This window comes from Dermacentor andersoni, chromosome 5 (genome assembly GCF_023375885.2).
Source record: "Dermacentor andersoni chromosome 5, qqDerAnde1_hic_scaffold, whole genome shotgun sequence".
NCBI classification, from domain to species: Eukaryota; Metazoa; Arthropoda; class Arachnida; order Ixodida; family Ixodidae; genus Dermacentor; species Dermacentor andersoni.
In genome coordinates, this window is record NC_092818.1 from 111,948,369 (window position 1) to 111,975,185 (window position 26,817).

At 48.1% G+C, this 26,817-nt stretch overlaps 1 protein-coding gene across 2 annotated transcripts in view; it reads right to left on the reverse strand.

The window, feature by feature from the left end:
* Window positions 1-26,817, reverse strand: part of Sin3A (SIN3 transcription regulator family member A) — a 72,683-nt gene that overhangs the window by 17,283 nt on the left and 28,583 nt on the right. For both annotated transcript variants that reach the window (XM_055070936.2, XM_055070937.2), the window contains exons 12-16: window positions 23,047-23,177; window positions 16,620-16,717; window positions 16,416-16,532; window positions 15,460-15,750; window positions 12,920-13,660 (exon numbers count right to left, since the gene is read on the reverse strand). In XM_055070936.2, the coding sequence (XP_054926911.1) occupies window positions 12,920-13,660; window positions 15,460-15,750; window positions 16,416-16,532; window positions 16,620-16,717; window positions 23,047-23,177 (1,378 nt within the window). The remainder of the gene's footprint in view (window positions 1-12,919; window positions 13,661-15,459; window positions 15,751-16,415; window positions 16,533-16,619; window positions 16,718-23,046; window positions 23,178-26,817) is intronic.

Here is a 26,817-nt window from a genome sequence, read left to right on the forward strand (position 1 = left end):
AAGGCAAAAAAATTGGGAAAATCAGCCGGCGAAATGTTTTGGGTCTTAAGTTCCAGACGTTCTTATAAATTTACTCTATGGCGTATGTGGCAGTTCTGCAAAGGCGTCCGAATTGTGGGGCATGTCCAAAAAAATCGGTCGTTGACTGTAATGAGACATAGAAGGCATTCGTTACAGTAAGAGTTTCTATTCATGCCAATGGTACAAAAGCAAAAAGGCCACAGTGGTAACAAGATAATGAAGCCCTAAACGTGAAGGAAAAACAGCTGAGAAAGGTTCTAGTTTACTCGCAGCGCACACAGTCTACTCTTTGTTGTCTTGCGCCTTAAGGAGCACCACGGAATACAGCCACCGTGGCTGTTCCGACAGCAGCGACGAGCCGACAACAGCAGGGAGTGGCTGCACGTGCGCCGGCCACTTGCCGGAAGCACAGAAAAGTCTACTGTCATAAGCGCGAAAATTATGAGAAACTGTGCGGGAGGCGCCGTCACGCGGTGTGCGGAATGTGAACGGCTGCACTCTTATTTGAAGAATGAATCGGCTCACTGTTCGTGCTCACTGCCAAAGCACACATGCCAAAGCACACATGCCAAAGCACACATGCCAAAGCACACACGCCAAAGCTATTGTGGTGCAGTGTGGCACAATTTCAGTCAATTTTCTGTGTTTAGCGCAGTTTGGCACAGTTTGGCGCAGGAAATGGCGTTTGTACCAAATGTCGTAATTGGCGCTGGAGTCCCACCCTTGCCACAGACAAGCGAGCTGGCAAGTGTGTTTCTCAGTGAGGTGCACCGGGCGAAGGTAATGCAGAGGAGGAAGAGCCGCAGAAAGAATGATGCAATGAAGAAGGGGAAAAATGCAGCAGAAGCGTGCTTTATGTGACATGGTATGCGATCCGTGTGGAGCCTAAGCAATAGAGAAGCGTCTTCAGCTCCAGCTGCTCGTCACAGATGCGCAAGCTTTACATCGAATGTGTGTGCATTGTCGCTCTTCAGGTGTTCAGTCCGTACAGTCGCGGACAAATTTTTTGGGCACTTAAGGGGTAGCAAAAATATGACTAATCGGGCAGATTGAAAAAAACGAATCGTATACTATTTAAAGAACTTTTCTCTATATGTTGCACTTTACTGAAATACCTATTGGAAATTTCGGGATGCTCGAGGCTGCAGCTGCGTTTCGCACTAGCCCATCGCGATGTGTGGTGCTGCAAAGTGCAGATATTGTGCGTGCAGCCCTGACTCCTCAACACTGTTTACTAAACAGGCTGAAGTAAACTAAAATCTGCATTTTGAATTTCGCCAAGAATGACATACTTCCGGAAGCAGCTCATGCTCGGCCACAACCCCACCTGTATGGCAATGAAACTGACCACACTGGTCATCAGTGTCTTAGCTTTGGGTATCGCTAATTTCGTTTAGTTTTGAGCACTCAATTAGCCTCTAAATTCGTTAAACTTAGACCACATGTACACTTGTCAGCATGTGCTCACTCCAGGCAGCTCCTGGATAGATGCCTTGGCAGACATGGCTTTGTAGTGAGCTATTGATAGAGCTTCAAAATGTGCAATTCAGATTCTACTAGTACCTGTCGGTCAAGCTGGTGAAGGACAAAGCCGGTCCTCACCATGTAGCACGGCCAGACTGGAGTGCATGAGCGTGAGCATGCACTCCAGCCCAGTTGTCCAGATAGCAAAATGCACTACAGTTAGCCACTACAGTTGCATGTAGCTGCACAGCATGATACCGCGAGTGCTGTGGGATGCCGCAACGAGCCCACTCTCTATGTGGGCAACGTGGCTCCAGGCGCATGGCGAGCTGACCCGAGCTCCAACATTCCATTAGAACAGGTTGTCTGCTTCCCAAGTTGCACACCTTTAAGATGTGTCGCCATCATAGTCAAAGCTTGTCATGTTCAGAGTGTGGCATCCCTCACTTAGCCATTACGCGCTGCCGACATACTCGCGTGAGTGAACATAAAGGCGACGTTTCGGAAACTGTGTGATTGACGGAGAGATAAGTGCTAAAGGAAGTGTGCTATTTGATGCAACAAAAAGCTGCACGTAGCTGTACACTGTAGCACAGCAAAGAAATGATACATCTCAAACACCATAAAAGCGCCGTGAACTCAACCGTGGGTGGAGCGATAGCCTGAGTTTGGCGCATTGTAGGCACCAAAATGGGAAGTGGTAGTGTCTGAAAAAAAATCTGAACTGCGCGCCATGGTGATGTTTAGTAGGCGGAGCATTGTGGGCACTGCCCCGCTCTGCTGCAGCCTTCGCAGGGCACGGCACTGAAGAAGGAGCGCGAGAACCATGAAGGGGATCAAAGGCTATCTTTAACTGCCAATAATGCCGCCTTGCCTCTGATTAACACATTAAAGCATTGTTTTACAGCAGATAATTTTTTGAGATAGTATATTTTAACACCAAATGCATTCCTCAACTTTGATAGAAAGTGTTTGAGAGGACTCTTAAGGCACAAGTGACAGCTAGAATGGCAACAACTTTATTCGTGGTCGCCATAGGTCCTTTAGGTTCACCTGCATCACTGTGTGCACAAAATCACTGTACATCACTGTTCATGGTGGCGCACGAAAAATTAACGAAATTGTGCAGGCCGATTTTTGTGGTGCAGGCACAATGGAACCCTAAAAAATGTTGAGGTGTACATACGGTGCAGGTGCTGTTTTTTCCCGACTAATTTTTACCGAGTGTGTAAGTCTGAGAGGTCCCGGACACATCTTTACAATTGCTAGTAGCTACAGTGGGGCGTGGCGTTTCTCGCAGTGCTTGACGTTTCTGCGCAGGCGCGAGTAAGAGCAGGTGCGAGAGAAAATCTGGGGGCCTTTGCTCCTTGAATATGCGACCCTGCCTAGGCACTACGGAGGTTTCTTAGCGCTTGTTGTATGCGTTTGTCCTCTACACATGCTCCAGCATTGTGGAGTGCGGTTGAATTTGTTTACGCTCCGCTGCTGGCTGCCCACGCGGTGAGGCAGTGGGCATGGCCGCCCCATTCGGTGATCGCTGTGTCTGAAGGGGCATGTTCTGACTGGTGTTGTATAAGTCGCAGGTCGCTTTTTTCGTTGCAACCATACATTGCATTTTTAACGAGCACTGCTCCAGGGGGGCACATGTAACTGGCCAACGGAGGCCTCAGGAGAGGACCTGAGGTTATAATAAAGCAGGCGGTGTAGGATATCCAGGGCACCCAATGGGTAGCAGGGGGACCGAAGCTGGAAGCAGGGCAGCCCGTGGGCTGGGGCCTTGGCGAGCCCCAACCCAAGGACCAGTCCTGGTTCTGGCTTTGGTGTCCCCGTTGCCACTTTGGTGTGTTGGAGACTCCACCAATAATGTGAAATAATGACACATTGTTTTAATTAGTAAAAAACTCGATTGAATAAATATAATTACATCCAGCCGCCAACTTGCAAAGCTAAGTTCAGCACTATCGCGCCCAGCGACTTCTGCCGGCATGCCTAGGGACAAATGCATACAACACGCGCTAGGAAACTCCTCGGTAGGGCCTAGGCAGAGTCATATATTCAAGGATCTAAAGTCCCCACAGTTCCTCTCTAGCACCCGCTTTTACTTGCGCATGTGCACACACGTCCGGCGTCTCTGCAAGTGCCATGCCCCGCTGTACCTACTAGCAAATGTAAATACGTGTCCCGGACTGTAAGTATCATCATCATCATCATCATCATCATCATCAGCCTGATTACGCCCACTGCAGGGCAAAGGCCTCTCCCATACTTCTCCAACTACCCCGGTCATGTACTAATTGTGGCCATGTTGACCCTCCAAACTTCCTAATCTCATCTGCCCACCTAACTTTCTGTCGCCCCCTGCTACGCTTCCCTTCCCTCGGAATCCAGTCCGTAACCCTTAATGACCATCGGTTATCTTCCCTCCTCATTACATGTCCTGCCCATGCCCATTTCTTTTTCTTGATTTCAACTAAGATGTCATTAACGCGCGTTTGTTCCCTCACCCAATCTGCTCTTTTCTTATCCCTTAACGTTACACCTATCATTTTTCTTTCCATAGCTCGTTGCGTCGTCCTCAATTTAAGTAGAACCCTTTTCGTAAGCCTCCAGGTTTCTGCCCCGTACGTGAGTACTGGTAAGACACAGCTGTTATACACTTTTCTCTTGAGGGATAATGGCAACCTGCTGTTCATGATCTGCGAATGCCTGCCAAACGCACCCCAGCCCATTCTTATTCTTCTGATTATTTTACTCTCATGATCTGGATCAGCAGTCACTACCTGTCCTAAGTAGATGTATTCTCTTACCACTTCCAGTGCCTCGCTACCTATCGTAAACTGCTGTTCCCTTCCGAGACTGTTAAACATTACTTTAGTTTTCTGCAGATTCATTTTTAGTCCCACCCTTCTGCTCTGCCTCTCCAGATCAGTGAGCATGCATTGCAGTTGGTCCCCTGAGTTACTAAGCAAGGCAATATCATCAGCGAAGCGCAAGTTACTAAGGTATTCTCCATTTACTCTTATCCCCAATTCTTCCCAATCCAGGTCTCTGAATACCTCCTGTAAACACGCTGTGAATAGCATTGGAGAGATCGTATCTCCCTGCCTGACGCCTTTCTTTATTGGGATTTTGTTGCTTTCTTTATGGAGGAGTACAGTGGCTGTGGAGCCGCTATAGATATCTTTCAGTATTTTTACATACGGCTCGTCTACACCCTGATTCCGCAATGCCTCCATGACTGCTGAGGTTTCGACTGAATCAAACGCTTTCTCGTAATCAATGAAAGCTATATATAATGGTTGGTTATATTCCGCACATTTCTCTATCACCTGATTGATAGTGTGAATATGATCTATTGTTGAGTAGCCTTTACGGAATCCTGCCTGGTCCTTTGGTTGACGGAAGTCTAAGGTGTTCCGGATTCTATTTGCAATTACCTTAGTAAATACTTTGTAGGCAACGGACAGTAAGCTGATCGGTCTATAATTTTTCAAGTCTTTGGCGTCGCCTTTCTTATGGATTAGGATTATGTTAGCGTTCTTCCAAGATTCCGGTACGCTCGAGGTCTTGAGGCATTGCGTATAGAGGCTGGCCAGTTTTTCTAGAACAATCTGCCCACCATCCTTCAGCAAATCTGCTGTTACCTGATCCTCCCCAGCTGCCTTCCCCCTTTGCATAGCTCCCAAGGCTTTCTTTACTTCTTCCGGCGTTACTTCTGGGATATCGAATTCCTCTAGATTATTCTCTCTTCCATTATCATCGTGGGTGCCACTCGTACTGTATAAATCTCTATAGAACTCCTCAGCCACTTGAACTATCTCATCCATATTAGTAATGATATTGCCGGCTTTGTCTCTTAGCGCATACATCTGATTCTTGCCAATTCCTAGTTTCTTCTTCACTGCTTTTAGGCTTCCTCCCTTCCTGAGAGCTTGTTCAATTCTATCCATGTTATGCTTCCTTATGTCAGCTGTCTTACGCTTGTTGATTAACTTCGAAAGTTCTGCCAGTTCTATTCTAGCTGTAGGGTTAGAGGCTTTCATACATTGGCGTTTCTTGATCAGATCTTTCGTCTCCTGCGATAGCTTACTGGTATCCTGTCTAACGGAGTTACCACCGACTTCTATTGCACACTCCTTAATGATGCCCACAAGATTGTCGTTCATTGCTTCAACACTAAGATCCTCTTCGTGGCTTAAAGCCGAATACCTGTTCTGTAGCTTGATCTGGAATTCCTCTATTTTCCCTCTTAGCGCTAACTCATTGATCGGCTTCTTATGTACCAGTTTCCTCCGTTCCCTCCTCAGGTCTAGGCTAATTCGAGTTCTTACCATCTTGTGGTCACTGCAGCGCACCTTACCGAGCACGTCCACATCTTGTATGATGCCAGGGTTAGCGCAGAGTATGAAATCTATTTCATTTCTAGTCTCGCCGTTCGGGCTCCTCCATGTCCACTTTCGGTTATTCCGCTTGCGGAAGAAGGTATTCATTATCCTCATATTATTCTGTTCTGCAAACTCTACTAATACCTCCCCCCTGCTATTCCTAGTGCCTATGCCATATTCCCCCACTGCCTTGTCTCCAGCATGCTTCTTGCCTACCTTGGCATTGAAATCGCCCATCAGTATAGTGTATTTTGTTTTCACTCTACCCATCGCCGATTCCACGTCTTCGTAGAAGCTTTCGACTTCCTGGTCATCATGACTGGATGTAGGGGCGTAGACCTGTACAACCTTCATTTTGTACCTCTTATTAAGTTTCACAACAAGACATGCCACCCTCTCGTTAATGCTATAGAATTCCTGTATGTTACCAGCTATATTCTTATTAATCAGGAATCCGACTCCTAGTTCTCGTCTCTCCGCTAAGCCCCGGTAGCACAGGACGTGCCCGCTCCTTAACACTGTATATGCTTCTTTTGGCCTCCTAACTTCACTGAGCCCTATTATATCCCATTTACTGCCCTCTAATTCTTCCAATAGCACTGCTAGACTCGCCTCACTAGATAATGTTCTTGCGTTAAACGTTGCCAGGTTCATATTCCAATGGCGGCCTGTCCGGAACCTCCTATATGAACTGTAAGTATGATCGGCTTTAAAGGTGTAAATACATGTAGACATAGAAGACGCACTTAAGCAGGCTTTCAATAGCACTTGCGCCCATGTGCAGCGTCAGTTGCTGCTTGGCACCTGTACGTCCACACTAAGTCAGCACAGACAGTACAGTACGGAGTGTGGGGATGCGTGACTCTCACGCCTCCCCTGAGATCTAGTTTTCCCGCATAGCTCGTCTCCTGCAGGGCGGCTTCGCCCGCGGCGGTCGGAGTGGTTGAGGCGCAGTGCGGGAGATGGCGCGAGTGTCGTGCTGCTGCGGGGTTACTTGGGCGCCGAAAGGGAAGGCGCTTGGTCTCTTTGGGTTCGGGAAGGAAGCGGGACGGACGTGCCATGCCGCGCCGACCCATGCTTCTGCGAGACCGTCTCGCGTGGCCGCCTTGGACACCATTCGCGTGACCGTACACGCGAACGACCAGGCGTTGGGATCCAGCATGGGGCGAACATATTCGCTCGCAATGCGGTCGCGGTAAGTCGGACTTCTAGATTTGTCGCGCGCCCATCACCATGTTTTGGGGATAGCAACTCGGCTAGCAGGCATTGATCTATGAAAGGTGCAATAAATGCCCTTGTGATTGTTTGCACTACTGTGTTGTCGTTCCTTTGTCCCAAGAGTACGGAGGAGAACCCCGTATCTCCCACATCTGGCTGCCCAACGTGGACCTCTTGGGGCATCGGACGATAATTTTAAGGGGAGACGCGGGTCTTGAAATGTCAAAAAATCGCAAAAAAGTCGATTTTCGGAAAAGTGCGTTTTCGCTACGTTTATACATTCAAGAATCCCTCCGCGAAATCTAGAACCTAAATTTAATCGGAAAATAATAAAAAAACAGTTATACGGGCCAGGGTGGCCGCGGAATTAGCAAAAAATCGCCAAAAATGTTCGAACTTCGCGCCGTCGTCATTTGCGAACGCGTTGGCCTGCGGGCGCCATTTTGAGCTTGTTTGGAAGCTGCTTTCTTTGTGCGTATTTTGCGCCGGTTCAATATGGCGTAGGTGAGGAGGAACCGACGCTATCACGTCATTTCTGAAGGATGCGCCCGTGCCGCTGATTGGCCAAAGCACGCACGCCCCCCACGCGCCTCGCTCCTATTGGTCTGGCGCCGTTTGAGTGCCGATTCCCGCGTTCCCGACAGGCTTGTCGCTCTCGTGCGCGCTGCGTGTTTGTGTGGTTTCATCGCGCCGCTGTGAACGTTCGGCAGCTCGCTGCTCGACAACGTTCGATAAAGTGTCTTTTTCGCTGCCCGAATGGCTGGAGGATACCGTCGTATGAAGACTACTACGCGTCAAGCGTTCGGCAAGGCGCGAAGGCGGCCGTGGAATGCGCGACAGAAGACGGATAAGCCTGTCGTGTACCCGGAGTTGCCGGCTGCTGGTCTGCCTAAAGATTCTGCCGGATCGAGTTCCGAGCTGCAACCCAGTACGTCTAGCATCAACACTTCGTCCACCCACGCCTCGCGTGTTGGCGCAGACCGTGTAGATACGTTTTCTTCACGACCGAAGAAAGAAGCAAGCGCGCAGCGATCGCCGATAAGGCGCAAACGCGCCTGGCGTCTCAGTCTGCAACGGAGCGAAAGTTTGAGCTGCTGGGTGTTGACACGAAAGAGGACGTCAGCGACAGCGGAACGGAACTTGCGATCGTGGATTTATCCGTGGTGCAAGACTTTTTTGGACTTATGCCGTGCCCCGTGTGCGCCAAGAAAACGCTGATGCTTTCGAAGGACCCCGCCAAGGAGTACGGGCTCTGTGCCAAGCTTGTGCTGGAGTGCTCCACGTGTGGCATGCGCGAAAGGATCGTCGGAGGCTTCACATGTCCAACAAGGATCACACAAACAGAAATGCTTTGATAAACAAGCTTGCAAAGAGGCACAAGCCACTAACAGACTCTGCCTACAGTCCTGGGCTTTTATAGGTATAGGTGTGACCTTTTGCTGAATGCACAATTGTGAGTGTGTGCAAGAGATAATTTTTTTTTTTTTTTTAAATTTGAGTTCTGGGATTTTACGTTCCAAAACCGTGATATGATCCTGGACCAATTTTGACCACTTGGGAAGCACTACAACACAAGCACAGCAACTTTTTTGCATTTCAGCTCCATTGAAATATGGTGACCACCACTGGGATTTGATTAAAATTTTTTGTTGTAGCCATAAACTTTGTGGAAAGGACATATTTTGTTGTGGCCATGAACTCTGCGCAACTTTATTTGCATAGGGATGCCATTTGTGTGCCTTCTGTACAACAAGGAACTAAAATAGGAATGTGAAGCTCGTGATGCTAGCTTTCTGGCATTGCTTTCAGTGACTATGCATGATTTTGCAACCAATATCTCAATGTTATTTTTGCAAAATGGCCATATATATGTCATGAACTTGTTGCTGAAAGACAGGGCTACATGGTGGTGCAATTTATATTGCCATATTGTTAGTCCATAAAAGTTATAGTGAACTGAAAGTTCAAACTCGTTTTTCTCAGCTTCATTTTTTTGTACACCGCACACTGCCTTACGGGGGATCTTCATATGTTCTTTCTAAGTACCAGCAAAATGTTTGGTATCAATATATTTGTGTCGAATCGATCTAGCCGGTGATGCTATTTATTTATTTCTAAAGTTGCCGGCTAAATTTTAATTGCCACTAAATCAAATGAAAATAAGCAAGGATATTGAAATTATGTTTACATCTGGTATTTTTGCATTATAATTGCACTGAGAACAATTAAAATAGCATCACCGGCTAGAGCTCCTCTCTGGCGTTCTGGCCGTATACTTTGTTTTTCCTCTTGACAAAGTTAAGTTTTTGAAAAGTCCCGTAAGAAATTGATTGAATTTCTGTATTAAAAAATTTGCATCATTTGTTCTAATGAAGATATGCAAAATCTAATTAGATATTTGCAATCAGCAGAAAAAGCTGAACAATACTGTTAAATATCATCCCGTTCACACTAAAATTAACAAAGTTGGTTTTGGGACCCACATCTCCCCTTAAGTGTTGCTTCATTCAAGACCTTTGTTTGAACCGAAGCGTAGGCCTAGCGTGGATTTTGATCACTAGCGTCGGCGGCGTGCTTTCTTGAGCGAGGCGGCGGTGGCTGTAGTGTGTTTGAACATGTCAACATGCTAAGCCTTTTCGCAAGTGCTTTTTTTAATGACATTCGTCGGTACGAGAGCCACGTGGTCTGCATCCTGGGAGAGCGAGGCTGAGCACCCGCGGAGCAGTGGCAAGCCTGAATCGAGTGAGTACGGAAGCCTCGTGGGTGGTCCGAATTTATGTAAATAGCTTCTTCTATCTCTTTGACTCGGATGAAGTCGCGGCTCAGGGAGCCGGGTGGCCGCGGGCCACGGGTGCCACTACGGGCTGACTGGTATTGCGGCCTGGCACCGGGCGCTCCGACACCGTCTGGGACGGTGGGCGCCGTCAACTCGGATGCTGAGTGCACCGAGCGGAGTAGGACCACCTCACAGAGCTGACGTCTCCTCGCGGCTGCCTGTTTTGCGCTCATTTTGGGTGTTGTTTTTGGATGCCGGTTGTTGTCAGGGTAGCGACGCTTTAGGCCTAAGGCTTTACGAAGCTGCCTGTCGCACGTGGAGGGACACAACCTGGTGGACCGTGGCGTTGAGGTGTTGCAATTTGCTTCCCTCATTCTACTTAGCCTCGCACGAATTGAAATTACTCGTTGGACTCAAGAAAGCGAGCTTCGTTCAAGTGAACTTAGCATCTGAGTAGCTGCCCGATCTTTTGCTAGCCGAGTTGAACATCGTACCACGTGGGCGATGCGCATGCAGAATTCCTCTCCCTTGCACTACTTTAGTGTTTGCCGAGTGTTTTGAGTGTACGCAGCGTGATTGGAGTCACCCCTGGCTTGCTGTCACCTGCACATCGTCTGCGCTGCTGCCCCGGACTACGATCGAGTCACCCCGGGCGATGGTGATGCTGTGGCCAGTTACTTCGGCGGCCTCCTGCATCCAGCTCACAACCCTCGGCGGCGGACAAAGGAGCCAGCGGTCACCGACAGCTACGGTGGCTCTTGCCAGCAGGGCGCGTTGGTGCGAGCGACGCTTGCTCGTACCGACTACTGCGTCGTCGTCTCCGGAGTCCTGGCCTGGGATCGTGCCGTCGAGTCGCAAAGCTGCTGCTGTGACCGGCGGACGCCAGCGGTGTACCCCAAGGACAGTCGGCTCGCATGTTATGGACAGCGTGTGGACATTTCCCCGCCGCGGCCACTGTTGCATGTACCACCTTGTTCGCGAAGCACGTGTTGATGTTAGACTGTGTGAAATGTTTCGCCGGAATATGTAGTGATTTAAGGTTGGGGGGATGTGGGGATGCGTGACTCTCACGCCTCCCCTGAGATCTAGTTTTCCCGCATAGCTCGTCTCCTGCAGGGCGGCTTCGCCCACGGCGGTCGGAGTGGTTGAGGCGCAGTGCGGAAGATGGCGCGAGTGTCGCGCTGCTGCGGGGTTACTTGGGCGCCGAAAAGGAAGGCGCTTGGTCTCTTTGGGTTCGGGAAGGAAGCGGGACGGACGTGCCATGCCGCGCCGACCCATGCTTCTGCGAGACCGTCTCGCGTGGCCGCCTTGGACACCATTCGCGTGACCGTACACGCGAACGACCAGGCGTTTGGGATCCAGCATGGGGCGAACATATTCGCTCGCAATGCGGTCGCGGTAAGTCGGACTTCTAGATTTGTCGCGCGCCCATCACCATGTTTTGGGGATAGCAACTCGGCTAGCAGGCATTGATCTATGAAAGGTGCAATAAATGCCCTTGTGATTGTTTGCACTACTGTGTTGTCGTTCCTTTGTCCCAAGAGTACGGAGGAGAACCCCGTATCTCCCACAGGAGCAAAATCATGAACCTCCCTGCACCTTTAGAAACAAATGGCGTGGTTCAGAGGGAGCCCTTGCAGCACCACTGAAACAAATGGTAGGGTGCAGCCTCCCATGAACTGGTTCTGGTGGAGCTGGCAATATTAGCCACAAATCGCACAGACCTGTTTTTGAATAGCACACACGGGTCAATACGAAAATTCAAGGGAGACACAGTACGGTGTCTGAAATTTCGGTCGCCTTTTTTTTTTTTTTTTGCTTCATGCGATAACCGTAGGTAGAAGGACGTTAGCGTTTCAACTTTGCAAATTTAAACTGATGCAAACATCCTAGTCACATGCTTCGGTTCCCCCATAAGAGCAACTGCTTGGTCCAAATTGTCTTGCTCTTTTTTATACCACTTATAGGGCACATATTCACGACTCGCACAACTTATGTTATAAGCAATCTACACTGTATATGGTAACATTTATGAATGAATTCACGGTAAGTAAAAAGTCATATTAACCCCTTCCATGCCGCACAATGATCCCAATTTGCCACCAAAAATAGCCAAGTTATTTTTAAAGTACCCAGTTGCCAACAAGTTTTACCTCCTCAAAAAGAATGAATTTGCTTCTGCTTGCACTGTCCTCTCAATTGTAAGCTGCCATGTACCAAAAGCACGGCAAAGCACCGAGACAAAATTAAGCTCGTTGACGGCTTTAAGTTTTGGAAAATTCAAAATATCGATGATGAGCTGAGCTTGTCCTTGGCCATTCATACCAGAAACAGGTGGACAAACCCAGCTCGTCCAAGGCACAGAAGTGGTTAACCTGTAATTTATCAATCACATTCTACTGGCTGATGGCAGAGTCAAAATGGTGAAGTGATTAGGTGAATGCACATAAAAGTATGGTAGTAAAACAAACATCAAAGAGCAGCGCTTGTGCTACAAATTAGTGAATCATTTATAAAACTGCTTGATGAAGGACGTTGCAAGTTCACAAGAGAAAAATCAAGCCAAGTATTATCTATATCGAAGCCTAACCCCTAACCTCTACATAAGGCAAAATTTTGTGATTAAACAGCAAAAATTTAAGTTCGAGAGAGGGATGCATGTTACAGTGAATGTTGCCTTCAAGTGTGGTTTCACAGCAATGCACTTTAGAGCATCTGAGGGCCATTTCAGTGCCATAAAACAGCACGTAAAAGCAAGATTCTTGTACTGCCACAGCTGAGAATCTTTCTGGAATTTTTCATTATGCCAACAATTGATGTGGATTTCTTGCATTACAGATCTGGATGGTGTTGCACACAGTCAACTTGCAGACTGCATGCATGTAACTCTAGCCTACACTTTTGTTAGCAGTTGCAATTGTGGTTTCAGGCTATCTGGTTTGTGGGTTCAGGCTACATGGCACCCAACAGAACTTCAGCGCAGTCCGACCCATGCAAATGCTTACACCCACACCAATGCATTGCACTACCATGCACAGCGGTCAAGTAAACATACCTCGCTCCGAGGCTTCAGCCGCAGTGCTACAGCTGTGGATTCCTTTCGGTCTTTGCGCTCCTTTGCCTCATCCGCAGCCAAGTTTGTCGACTGCTTGTAGATTTTCGTGAGACGCTCACACAGCAGATGGTGCAGCCGAAAGAACAGATACCAGTGGTCGTTGACAAAGAAGAGCGCATACGAATCATCTGAGTAGAGGTTCTGCATCGGCGGCGCACTCAGCTGCGAGCCATCTGCGCTGCCGGTGCAATCCTCTGAGGCAGTCCGAAGTGCACCTTTGTCACTATCCTTGGGGAAGGCATCATCTGGCCGATGATTGGGCGTTGAGGGAAATGGCTGGCTCTCACCATCCTCAGTCATTATGTCATCCTCTTTGTCAACTTCGTCGTCGGAGAGTTCACCGCGTGGCAGACAGAACAGGTCTGGGATGAACTGACGCAACAGCTGCTTTATCTTCTGCTTGTCTTCCTTGTTGATACCCGTTTGCCGCTTCACATGATGGATAATCAGATTAGCGGCATCATCCAGAATGGACCGGTCTAGGTATGCCAGGCTCATGTGGGGCCCCGTAGGCACTTCCCCAGTGCCTTCTTCCATTTGCTCCCGGCGCTCTTCATATATGGCTTCAATCTCGTTCAGAAGGCTCTTGGAACGCAAGAACTTGACATCATTCTGCTTGAATGTGATGCCCTGGTGATCCAGCGACTTGAGGTAGTACTTCTCATTCTGCTCTCGCCAGACCTGTTGGGCAAGAACAAACCAAACACCAGATTTGAAACAATCAACAAGTTAACCATATTCATGCAAGTCATTTTTACTGTTGAAGACAAGTATATCCTCCACGCACAGGCATCTATCTTTTGACAAAAAGCTACAAATAACCAACTCACCCTGATTGCCACCTTGACTCTCCGTACACTAGCTTTCATGCCTTCAGAAATATTTCTCCTGCACCAAAGAAACTTTAGCTACCTCATGGCCTCAATAAAAATGAGTCATGTCAGATCCAATTATTTGCCTGACCTTACTAGGATAAGGTGGAAAATGGATGGTAGAAACAGCACTATTAACTGTAACAAAATGTGCTTCTACCAATGGCCTGTGAGGTTCATGGTGTAATTAAAATATGGAGGCCAAAACGAATTGTGTTAATACCTGTAATGTAGAGGAAGGCTTGAGAAAGTGCCCAATGGCAACCACCAGTCAATAGCATGCAAATACAAAGAATCCAACACAGACTTCCTTGGCTGCTTCATGCTACATACAGTCTTGTGCCTAGCAACTTCATCATCATCATCATCAGCCTGGTTACGCCCACTGCAGGGCAAAGGCCTCTCCCATACTTCTCCAACTGCCCCGGTCATGTACTAATTGTGGCCATGTTGACCCTCCAAACTTCCTAATCTCATCTGCCCACCTAACTTTCTGTCGCCCCCTGCTACGCTTCCCTTCCCTCGGAATCCAGTCCGTAACCCTTAATGACCATCGGTTATCTTCCCTCCTCATTACATGTCCTGCCCATGCCCATTTCTTTTTCTTGATTTCAACTAAGATGTCATTAACGCGCGTTTGTTCCCTCACCCAATCTGCTCTTTTCTTATCCCTTAATGTTACACCTATCATTACACCTAGCAACTTACCCTTTCACAAACACTTTTTCGTCTTAGAAATTTTTGCTGAATGTATTTGGTCAATAAATGTTCCTCTGTACCTAGTTGTCAAATGCCATACTTGCCCGATTATAACACTCTCCCAAGTCAAAAACGCGCCTTGTTTTTATATTTCCAAATGAAAAAAACATTGTGCACCAAAATCTAACAAGCTAGCTACTTGAGAATTCAAGAAAAGTGGCGTGCCTCCGATTTGGGCAATCAGAAAAAGACGAAACCCACAATTTATTCACACATAACAGCAATAAACTCAATGTGGCCCGAGTTTGATATACCACATTTCTTGAACACCCCAGCAATCAGTGAATGCCTTGCAGTGCAAAAAGGGGGGAAAAGAAAAAGAAGGCAACACACGAGGGCACTGGGACTCATGCCTAGACTGCCCACTTTACTAGTTTGCCCTGCGATGTACATGGGTTTCCAGTACGCCAGAAACACACGACACAACTCTGTTGCCGCTGGCGCAGCATGCATTCAATAACTTGAACAAGCTTTCGTAATGAATTGAAGTGGCGCATCGTTGTCAGTGTTCTGTCACCACCTTGTGGTGCCAATGGCTCTGATGGTAGGCTGTCACCAAAACCACGAATGCAGTTTTGTATCCAATTGTCATTTTGGAGGCAATTTTCGGACCTATTTTCTTCAAGAGAAAGGTGCATGTTGGAATTTGTAAATACAGTAATTTGCCTCCGGAGTGCCAACTACTAAGTTAGTTTGGTCGGTGCAGCAACTCTTCCTGAAAGGTGGTGGTGGTACTGGGTTTGATCCCTGAATCGGGAGGAATTCCCTTAAAATTTTCTTTGTAGCTTCACACTACAGCCTAGTGTATGCAACTGTCCCTCTCACAGCTGCAACAAAACATGGCCTGACCTTGTTGAAGCTCTTCTGTGCCTCGCGCCACTCTTCCTCTTTGGCTTTGAGCCTGCGCAGAACAAGGGGAACAGCGACGACAGGGTTGCGCTTGAGGCCCTCAATGATGTCGGCAGCCTTGTCGCCGTAGATGCGCCGGATGGCCTGCTGCTGCAGCACATTTGACGAGCCTCCAAGGTTGTCACCCAGCTGGAAGCGCTGCTTTTCCTCCGCACTCATTCGCTGAAGCTTCTTCTGTATTGCCTCCAGAATACGGATTGTAGACAGGTTGGTCTCGACAACCACATCCAACTGCGCATAAAATGTAACATTATTTTTTCATCAAATGGCTCCCGTATGCAGACTTTGGCTGTTATGAGGATATAATGCACTTCAAAAAAATATTCCCTCTGTGTCACACTCCATTCCCTGTTTGTCAGCCTTTGCTACATCCCAACATATTGCATTTTACCTCATGGGTAATAAAGCTGCAATGCTAAGGTGCACAAAAACTGAGTTACTGTACGCTGCACACATCTAAATATGAAGGCCACTCGTAAAATCAGACAAATTAAACAAAGATGCATGCTCATAGGTCACTTTGTTCCATACTTTCTTCATGCTTGAAAAAAGCTCAGTCTATGCAGAATGCAAACTGACCATTATAAGTTTTTCAATTAGTTTTGATACACAAACCACACGTTAAATCATGCAGTGTAACAAGGCTTGCACTGTTGAACATTTTGCAGTGAAATTCAAAATGCCCATGCAGTCATTTCTGTCATTCAAATAGCAACTGCACTCCTGCCACTTGCTGCTAGTAATCGAAGTCCCTCTGCAAGTGACTGTCATGTTTTTTTCCATGCACACGCTGGCCCAAGTTGCAGCTACATTCTCCTGTAAAGCGACCTGCAAACGCAGCCTCGGTAGTGCTATTTGCACCGATGTCATAGAAACAATGCAGACTATCGACTCACCTCAAAGCGCTCGTCTTCACAGCGGTAAATGTACTCTTCATACTGGGTCTTGCGTGAGCTAACAAACGTGGAATCCTCAGACCATGACGGAAAGGAGACCCAGGTGTCATTCAAAACCTGAGGGTTGATTAAGAAATTGATGTCAAACAGAGCAGCGCCTATTGAACAAAGCCAAAATTTCATACTAAGACCAAAACTGCTTGCCTCTTTGCAGAGCGGTGTCCGGCCACTGCACTTTGGCTGTACAACATTTTTTGGCAGTGCTCTGTAGCTGGCACCATAGCGTTTGCAGGATGAGTAATCTGAAGAACGCGCGAACAGCAAAGCACCCAATTATTTTTATCAAGAAAAAATAAAACAGAAGAGATGTGAAGAATATACATACTGAACAAGAAATGTTGACGCATTCAATTAAAATATGAAGTGCGAAGCTTCTGTCCAGATTAAGGGGGGACATGGGTTCCTGATTTTTGTAAAATTATTTTTAGACAATTAAAATTATCACATTCACTAAGTTTCTCATTCTGATTTAAAAAGGCAAAATAGTGGAAGGGATAATTATAATTAAGTATTGTTTATATGAACAGCAGGAACACTAACAGCCAGAAATGTATATAGACATACAGCTGGATACGACAGTGTAAAGTACACAAATGTAGAAGTACTCTTTATATGGAAGGTGTTAATTTTATAGCAATTTAATGCTCAATGTTCAGAAATGGCTATCATGTGGTGCAATTAGTGGCCAAATTAATAATTTACAAAGCCAGAATTAAAAAAAATATGCTCTTAAGCTTTTGTTCTACACACATGATAGTACAAAAATAAAGGTGTTCTGAAGGTCAAGATATCACTTTTGCAAGTAACAAAAGCAAAAAAAAAAAAGATCTTGAGAGAACATGAAAAAACGAGGCCTTATTTTTAATACAGACACCACAACGTATTAGAACATTTACAACAGCCATTGCATCTGCAACCTCTAGGGATGTAGTCAGTCTGGCTGCAGTAATTCAGGTGATGCTTTCCGAGTACCCGCTGCAAGTTGTCTGCAGAGGCACGCTTGCATGCAAATGCTGCAGTGCGGCATCGGTCTTTCTCCACCACGAGCTTGATCATCTGGTGGCCAGGACTCTGCCACAGTTTCTTTTTAGTATGGCTGCTAATTTCCCCCCCCCCCCCCTGCATTAAATTCATTACAGCTTCAGCCACAGCTGCCTGCACAGTGAACAGTGACACATGATGCTGTTCCTTAGAAAGGAGAATTTCAGTGTTGTTTTGAGTCTTTCCTCGCTGGCATTGCTCGAGAAGTGCTTCATCAGACAAGTGCTTACACGCAGGAAGAAGAGCCTCACATGCATAAGGTGGCAGATTGCAGCGGTGCTTCGGAGCAGGCTCACCTGATTCTCGGCCTTCTGGACAGTTATTTGGCGTCGCATAATTCAAAGTAATTTGGTGGTACGTGGCCATGACAGCCCTATGCATGGCCTTTGCATCACTCTTGCGGGATATCAAGGCCCAACCGCAGTAATTACTCAGATTAGTAATCAGGTCGAGCTTACTCTTGCCTCCAAGGCTGCCACACTTCTGCTTCGAAATGAGGGTGCGCAGTGCAGTGCCCATTCTCTTGTGAACATGATACACACCACCTACTTTTTCTACAGTTATGTATCCATATACCCTGGCTTTTTGTAGGGCAAGGAAGGTGCGGCTGTCACCACCGAAGAGTAGAGTCATATACCACATCCTACTGCGTTTCCAGGATCGGTGCAGCTTTGACTGCCATCTCAGCAGCTTTCTTACGGGCCTTTATCTGACAAACATGATCCTTCTTTCAAGCCTGGTAGGTCGGGTTGTTATGTTTTGGTGCCTGTTCGCACCATGCAAAAGAAAAAAAAAAAAAAAAAGACGAAAAGAAATTGCTGAGTACCACGACATCGTGGACAAAGCCTGCGAACAGCTCCATCGCCACGCTGACATGAGATAAGTGGCCGCATGTCATCCAGGAGCCGTTGTACCACAGGGCAATTTTATCTGCGTTTATCTTCTATTGATCGTATAAATCACACACTGTTCACGCACACTCAACTTTTCAGCAGCTTCAGCTGTCGTGTGTGTGTGTTTCGTTTTTAGATGTGCCCCTGTTATGTTTTTCTGCACATGCCTGAGTACAAGGCATTCATCGCAGCAAAAATGTTTTGTGTGGTTTGGAGACCGCCAGTGCTCTGCAGTACTGTCACAGCAAGAATGTTCATGACAAACGGTTTGACCTTTTGGTCACTACTTACACGTGGTGAGCTCCACCCCCTCCACAACATAGCCGCAGTCCACGCACTCATTAACCAACTTCACAGCAAGACCATAATCCTGCTCAGCTTGTGGGGATGCGTGACTCTCACGCCTCCCCTGAGATCTAGTTTTCCCGCATAGCTTGTCTCCTGCAGGGCGGCTTCGCCCGCGGCGGTCGGAGTGGTTGAGGCGCAGTGCGGGAGATGGCGCGAGTGTCGCGCTGCTGCGGGGTTACTTGGGCGCCGAAAGGGAAGGCGCTTGGTCTCTTTGGTTCGAGATCGTCGGCGGGCGCGGACGTCCGCGCGGGCGCCGTCGGATGCTTCTGCGAGACTGTCTCGCGTGGCCGCCTTCGAACGTGCCACCATTCGCGTGACTGTACACGCGAACGACCAGGCGTTGGGATCCAGCATGGGGCGAATATATTCGCTCGCAATGCGGTCGCGGTAAGTCGGACTTCTAGATTTGTAGCGCGCCCATCGGCATGTTTTGGGGATAGCAACTCGGCTAGCAGGCATTGATCTATGAAAGGTGCAATAAATGCCCTTGTGACTGTTTGCACTAATGTGTTGTCGTTCCTTTGTCCCAAGAGTACGGAGGAAAACCCCGTATCTCCCACATCTGGCACCCAACGTGGGGCTCTTGGGGCATCGGACGATAGAGTTAACAGTTTTGCTTCGTTCGAGACCTTTGTTTGAACCGAAGCATAGGCCTAGCGTGGATTTTGATCGCTAGCGTCGGCGGCGTGCTTTCTTGAGCGAGGCGACGGTGGCTGTAGTGTGTTTGAACTTATCAACATGCTAAGCCTTTTCGCAAGTGTTTTTTTTTAATGACATTCGTCAGTACGAGAGCCACTTGGTCTGCATCCTGGGAGAGCGAGGCTGAGCGCCCGCGGAGCAGTGGCAAGCCTGAAGCGAGTGAGTACGGAAGCCTTGTGGGTGGTCCGAATTTCTTATGTAAATAGCTTCTTCTATCTCTTTGACTCGGATGAAGTCGCGGCTCTGGGAGCCGGGTGGCCGCGGGCCACGGGTGCCACGACGGGCTGACCGGTATTGCGGCCTGGCACCGGGCGCTCCCGACACCGTCTGGGACGGTGGCCGCCGTCAACTCGGATGCTGTGTGCACCGAGTGGAGTAGGACCACCTCACAGAGCTGACGTCTCCTCGCGGCTGCCTGTTTTGCGCCCATTTTGGGTGTTGTTTTTGGATGCCAGTTGTTGTCAGGGTAGCGACGATTTAGGCCTAAGGCTTTACGAAGCTGCCTGTCGCACGTGGAGGGACACAACCTGGTGGACCGTGGCGTTGAGGCGTTGCAATTTGCTTCCCTCATTCTATTTAGCCTCGCACGAATTGAAATTACTCGTTCGACTCAAGGAAGCAAGCTTCGTTCATGTGAACTTAGCGACTGAGTAGCCGCCCGATCTTTTGCTAGCCGAGTTGAACATCGTACCCCGTGGGCGATGCGCATGCAGAATTCCTCTCCCTTGCACTACTTTAGTGTTTGCCGAGTGCGTTAAGTGTGCGCAGCGTGAATGGAGTCACCCCTGGCTTGCTGTCACCTGCACATCGTCTGCGCTGCTGCTCCGGACTACAATCGAGCCACCCCGGGCGATGGTGATGCTGTGGCCAGTTCGGCGCAGCGACTTCGGCGGCCTCCTGCATCCAGCTCACAACCCTCGGCGGCAGACAAAGGAGCCAGCGGTCACCGACAGCTACGGCGGCTCTTGCCAGCAGAATGCGTCGGCGCGAGCGACGCTTGCTCGTACCGACTACTGCGTCGTCGTCTCCGGAGTCCTTGCCTGGGATCGTGCCGTCGAGTCGCAAAGCTGCTGCTGTGACCGGCGGACACCAGCGGTGTACCCCAAGGACAGTCGGCTCGCATGTTATGGACAGCGTGTGGACATTTCCCCGGCGCGGCCACTGTTGCATGTACCACCTTGTTCGCGAAGCACGTGTTGATGTTAGACTGTGTGAAATGTTTCGCCGGAATATGTAGTGATTTAAGGTCGGGGGGATGTGGGGATGCGTGACTCTCACGCCTCCCCCGAGATCTAGTTTTCCCGCATAGCTCGTCTCCTGCAGGGCGGCTTCGCCAGCGGCGGTTGGTGTGGTTGAGGCGCAGTGCGGGAGATGGCGTGAGTGTCGCGCTGCTGCGGGGTTACTTGGGCGCCGAAAGGGAAGGCGCTTGGTCTCTTTGGTTCGAGGTCGTCGGCGGGCGCGGACGTCCGCGCGGGCGCCGTCGGATGCTTCTGCGAGACTGTCTCGCGTGGCCGCCTTTGAACGTGCCACCATTCGCGTGACTGTACACGCGAACGACCAGGCGTTGGGATCCAGCATGGGGCGAATATATTCGCTCGCAATGCGGTCGCAGTAAGTCGGACTTCTAGATTTGTCGCGCGCCCATCGGCATGTTTTGGGGATAGCAACTCGGCTAGCAGGCATTGATCTATGAAAGGTGCAATACCGTATTTACTCGCATAATGATCGCACTTTTTTGTCAGAAAAAATTGACGCAAATTCAGGGGTGCGATCATTACGCGGGTTAAATTTCCCGCGAAAAAAAAATATTTTTTTTCGTCCCCCGTTTGCTGCGGGATGCAGGTGCGGGACACCAAAACAAAAATGGCGGCCGGCTGAGCAAGCCGAAAGCGCCGAACGCAATATTTTTTTTCTTCTCGTGAGTACATTACATGCATTGAAACAGTTTTTTCCGTATCAGTAATGAATAATATCGTTAATATCGGTAAGTTTGCGGCAATAACGTAGCCATGTCCACTTTGAGGGGGCAGAAACAGATGGGCGCGCTTAGCTGCCAGTGACATAGAAACACATGGCGGGCATGCTGCGGAAACTGCGGCATCTGTCTTCACTACTATCCTAATACCGCACGTTTGCGCTAAGGGTGGGTGAATATTTTAGCTGTGTTACAAGCGTTGGCGTATGAATAAAGTACACTTTTAACGTATCAGTGTAAACGTGGCTACTATCGTTGCCGCTTGCGATTTGTTGCTTGCCCACGAGTGCAGATGAGAAGAATCGAAAGGCGCCTTTTTTATTATTGACCACAACCATTATAAAGCCTACACATAATAAAGGAAAGTTTGGTTGTGCCTCTTTTTGTCATGGAAGTGCGGAAAGTGATGAAAGTAATGAAATGAGGCATCTACTTAAGAGTGTTTGGTGCGTGCAGACCGCCTGGTTCGTCTTGAATAGTCGTTCGCGTAGCATTAAACAGATGGTAAGCGCAATCATTATTAGCTAGACTTGGCACACGACATATCGCTGCGGCGAGTTCGGGGTGCGATCATTACGCGGGAAATAAATAAAATCGAATTTTGACGACAAAATTCAGGGGTGCGATCATTACGCGAGTGCGATCATTATGCGAGTAAATACGGTAAATGCCCTTGTGACTGTTTGCACTAATGTGTTGTCGTTCCTTTGTCCCAAGAGTACGGAGGAGAACCCCATATCTCCCACAAGCTATTCGCGCTGTAATGCTACCAGAACAGGTCTTGCACTTCACACATGTCAGCAACGGATTCAAAGAGTCTAAACTAGCAATTATGAAGCTCGTAGCCAGCTCGTTTGCTCCGGCAGCAGCATTGTCAATGCGATCCAAAAGACCTGACTTTCTCTCGAAGCTAGCGCTTGTAGTTTTCCTTCAGCTTATTTGTGAATGTGCTGAAAACTTTCTGGCTGCAGCATAGCAACGTACCATATTTACTCACATAATGATCGCACTTTTTTGTCGAAGAAATTGACGGAAATTCATGGGTGTGATCATTACGCAGGTTAAATATCCCACGAAAAGAAACATTTTCTTTTTTCATCCCGCATTCACTGCGGGATGACAACGGGTGAACAAGCAGGCAGCTGCCACTGTCAGTGCGAGACACAAAAACAAAAATGCCGGCCAACGGAGCAAGCCAAACGCACCGAACGAGATTATTTTTTCCTTCTCATGAGTACATTATGCACATTGAAACAGTTTCTTCCGTATCAGTAATGAATAATATCATTAGTATCGGCAAGCTTGCGAAAATAATTATAATGTAGCCATGTCCACATTGAGGACAGAAAGAGAGATGGGTGCGCTTTTTGGACTCTAGAAAACTATGTACCCTCAAAAGAGTTGTTTGCCAGCCACAGCAATGAACTCCGAAGTCTAGAAACTGGTGAATGTATGGAAGTTATTAAATATATAAGCATGGCCAGTAATTATGGCTACAAATGCAAGTTTCTGTAACAGTGACAAAGTAGTACGTGTCACTCATCTAAAGAGAAACAAAAGCAAGGGTCTGAGAACACATGCACTGCAAATTTGATGCAGCTGAACAAAAGCATACCAATTTCCATGGATGGATCGCCTGAGATGCGTTCTTGCTGGACAACTTTGTTGGGAATGGGCTCTATCTGTCCACCAAGATCCTTGTACCCAATGAAGTCTTTGAACCACTTGAACAGCTCTGGAAACTTCCTGTAAAATGTCACAGAAATGCAGCTTTTTGGAGTAGAGTTTTGGAGTAGGTTCTCTGCAGAATTGAATACCTTATTCCTTAAAAAGACGAGTTGCTTCAAGAACTAACTTCTGGTGCGCAGAAGCATGTTCAGACAGCTCCCTAAGGTAATTTCTCGCGCGGCCAAACCAACTAACCTGGTTAAAAAATACTGCTACTGAGCCATTAATAAATTACTAGATAGATAATGAAACAAATCGTGAAACCCTAAAAAGTAAGACTTTTATCACAGGTTTCAAAAAGTGGTTACAAAAGCCATTTGAAGCAGGTGGTGACAAGTGATTTAAGTTGTAATTTCCTATTTACATAATAACCACATTGAGGATGGATGGAAACAACTTTATTTTGAATCCGGCAAATTTGACGACCTGGGCTCAGGTCTCCCATGCAGGGACTTCGTGGCCTTGCCTCGTCGCCGCCTTTCGGGCTTGCTGGACAGCCCACTCTTGTGTCTTGAGGTTGGAGCTGCGCAGAGCGGCGGCCCACTTCAACGCAAGAGCCTCCGGAGCTACTGCCATTGTAGCTGATGTAACACGACACTCCCACAACATGTGTGACAGCGTCGCTCTAGTTTCCTGACATAATTTGCAAAGAGCAGTCGGGTATTGCGCGGGGAAAATGTGCTGCAGTCGCACCGGACTGGGGAATGTTTGTGTTTGCAATTGTCGCCAGATGACTGCCTGGCGACGTTTCAGCATGAGGTGAGGTGGGGGCAGCAACCGCCTGCCTAGCTGGTAGTGCTTGGTGATGTCATTGTACCTGACCAGGCGTTCTCGCATGTTTTGAACCAGGAGTTCCGAACTCGAAGAGGCGGTCTCCGATTCTGCGCGGCGGGTCAGTTCTTGCGCAGAGCGGTGTGCTACCTCGTTCAAGTTAGGGGGGCCCTCATCGGTGGGGGTGGCGACGTGCGCTGGAAACCACATGATCGCGGTGTTATCGAAGTGCTGTCGACCAGCTTTCCTTAGAATCTGGAGAGCTTCGGAGGAAATGCGCCCTGCGCGTAGCTGTGAACTGCGGATTGTGAGTCGCTAAAAACTACCTCACAGAGGGGGGCGGTAAGCGCTAGCGCAATCGCTACCTCTTCCGCTGTTTCGGGGTATTCCTTTGCGACACTACACGAGTGACATAGATCATATTGAGCTTACAGGCCTTCTAGAGCATGTAGGTACCTCACAATATTTAGAGAGAACACGAGTTAAAATGGAACATAGAGCAATGACAACATGAGACTGCATTAACACAAGGCAAGAAGCACAATATTCCAGGGGTTGGAAAATAAAAGTTGACATAATTGCGAAGGTTTTACATTTTAGGCTAAGAACGACAGTAGCAGTTGACTACCATACAGTCGAACCCACTTATAATGATACCGGCTTTACTAATAAATCGGTCAGAACAATGAGAAGCTGCTGTACCGTCAACTATTGTATGTTTTCCATGGTGAAATAACCCGCTTAACTACAATGTCCCGATGCTGCATTTTCGCTTATAATGATGAAATCTGGCTGCTGGGTGTCCGTGCCGAAAAGTAGTGAAATGCAAAATCCTTGAAAAGAAAAAAGAAAACCAGAAATTTGAGCCGCTGCACGATGGCCCACTGCCCTAACAGCCGCCATAGCTTCTCCCCGTGCTTCTCTCCCATCGCCCTTCCACCCCTCCCAACATGAGTGGGCTGCGCCCATAACTCTATGCCGCGATGCCCTCCAAAACACAAATGGACCGCGATAACTGCGCTGCTCTTAGATTGCTTGCTGGCTCCTCATTCAGCGCAGTCGTGCAAACAGCTTAACCCTTTGAGGGTTTTTGCCGTACATGTACAGTGGCAGTTTTCTGTCCCGCAAGGTCTTTGCCATACGGGTATGGTTTCGACCCTACGTTTGAAATTTCGCGCCATAATGATGATGCACGCTCACTGGGAGGTGCTGCCATCTCTTAGGACTTACAAGAAGCGTTTGAAATTTGTGTTACCTTCTTGGAGAGATAAACAGAACTGATTTCTAGCTTCAGTGCGTCGCGCAGAGTGCGGCAACACCCCTTTTGCGGTTTCGGTTTTGCCGCGTGATCGCAACGGAGGCGCGCGAAACAGTGCTCTTAGCTTGTTTATCACCACTGCTCGCGAGGTATTCTCGCTCTTAGCAGCAACGCGCTTTTGCGGTTTCGGTTCCGTCGCGTGATCGCAACGGAGACGTGTGAAACGAGATTATTCTCTTTGTCGGCACGCTTTTGCAGGCGCGGCGGAAGTTGATTTCTATCTTGATTGGCACTGCTCTTAGTTTGTTTATCACCACTGCTCACGAGGTATTCTCGCTCCCTGTGGCAACGCGCTTATGCGAGAGGGTGCCTCAGACCTCTGCCCAAAGCAGCCGCACGCAGGGAAGATATCATGTGTGCGCCAACACAACTCATCGCTCCAAGAGGAGAACAGACACGCATTTTAGGTGTGCAGACTGTGATAAGGCGCTGTGCGTAGACCCGTGTTTCAAGGAGTACCACACTCTGAAATACTATTGAACATTTTGCAGTTCTGAGTGATGCCGACACCAAAATACTGTTCCTAATTTTTTTTTACTATTTATTCCTGACTTTATACGTTTTGTACATTCAAGATCCGGAATAATTTGACCACCTGGGAAAGTTTTTTTCAAAATAATTCGACCTTCAAAGGGTTAATCGCTCGCATTTGTCTGTTGGTTGCGTCGAAATCATTCCTGGCCACGTGGTTACTCAGCCATGTTTGACTCGCCGGCGAGACGGAAGCTGATCCGCCCGCTGATCATGGGCAATGCGCGACGTTGTCAGTAAAAAAAAAAGCGCAGTGCTATAGATTTGGAAACTAAGTGCTTCTAACCGACAAGGCGATTGTCACGAATGTGCTTGCATTGGATAGTGACGGCAGCGACAACACGGTAGGGCAAGCTGCCTCAATGTTGACCTCACAGGAGGTTCGCCAGATGATTCAGTCCCTCAGGAGCTTCGTTTTCATGGGGAAACTTCCACTGCAGTACGTGGAGCACCTTTTGATGTCTTGAAGAAGGATGTAGGCAAGCCAGTGAGAAGTACATGGCGAGATGCTTGTGGCCATCTCGCCTCGACATTTCTTCTGGATTTCTCAAACTGACAGGCTGCCGCAGCAACCTTCTCGCATTTTTTAAAGGCCTCCTTAGTGCCACCAATGCTACGCCTCGGCGGAGCTCGCATATCGCTTGCCGCCCGTGACCCCCCCTTTGCAGTTGTTACAGCAGTGCATTCTATAACAACATAGCTTGTTACACGCGATCGGAGCGCTCAGGAAGCAGTTAAACAAGTTATCACAATCGGCAGCTGGATGGAAAAAGGTAGTGGGGAGGGGCACCGGCCTCCCCGCCATTACTGTTTTCTGACATCAGCTCTGCCATCCCAATATTTAGACTTTTTACATGCAACCCGATTATAACAATGACATTTTTGTGGCACTTGAATATTGTTATAGGTGGGTTCAACTGTATCTTCCGGCAAAAATGCAAGCTCAACGTTGTTTCTTTAGAGGCCTTTGCTTATTGTTGCGATTGTCAGAAAAATCAAGCAATACGGCATCCGAATCTTGGATCAACCTTATACACA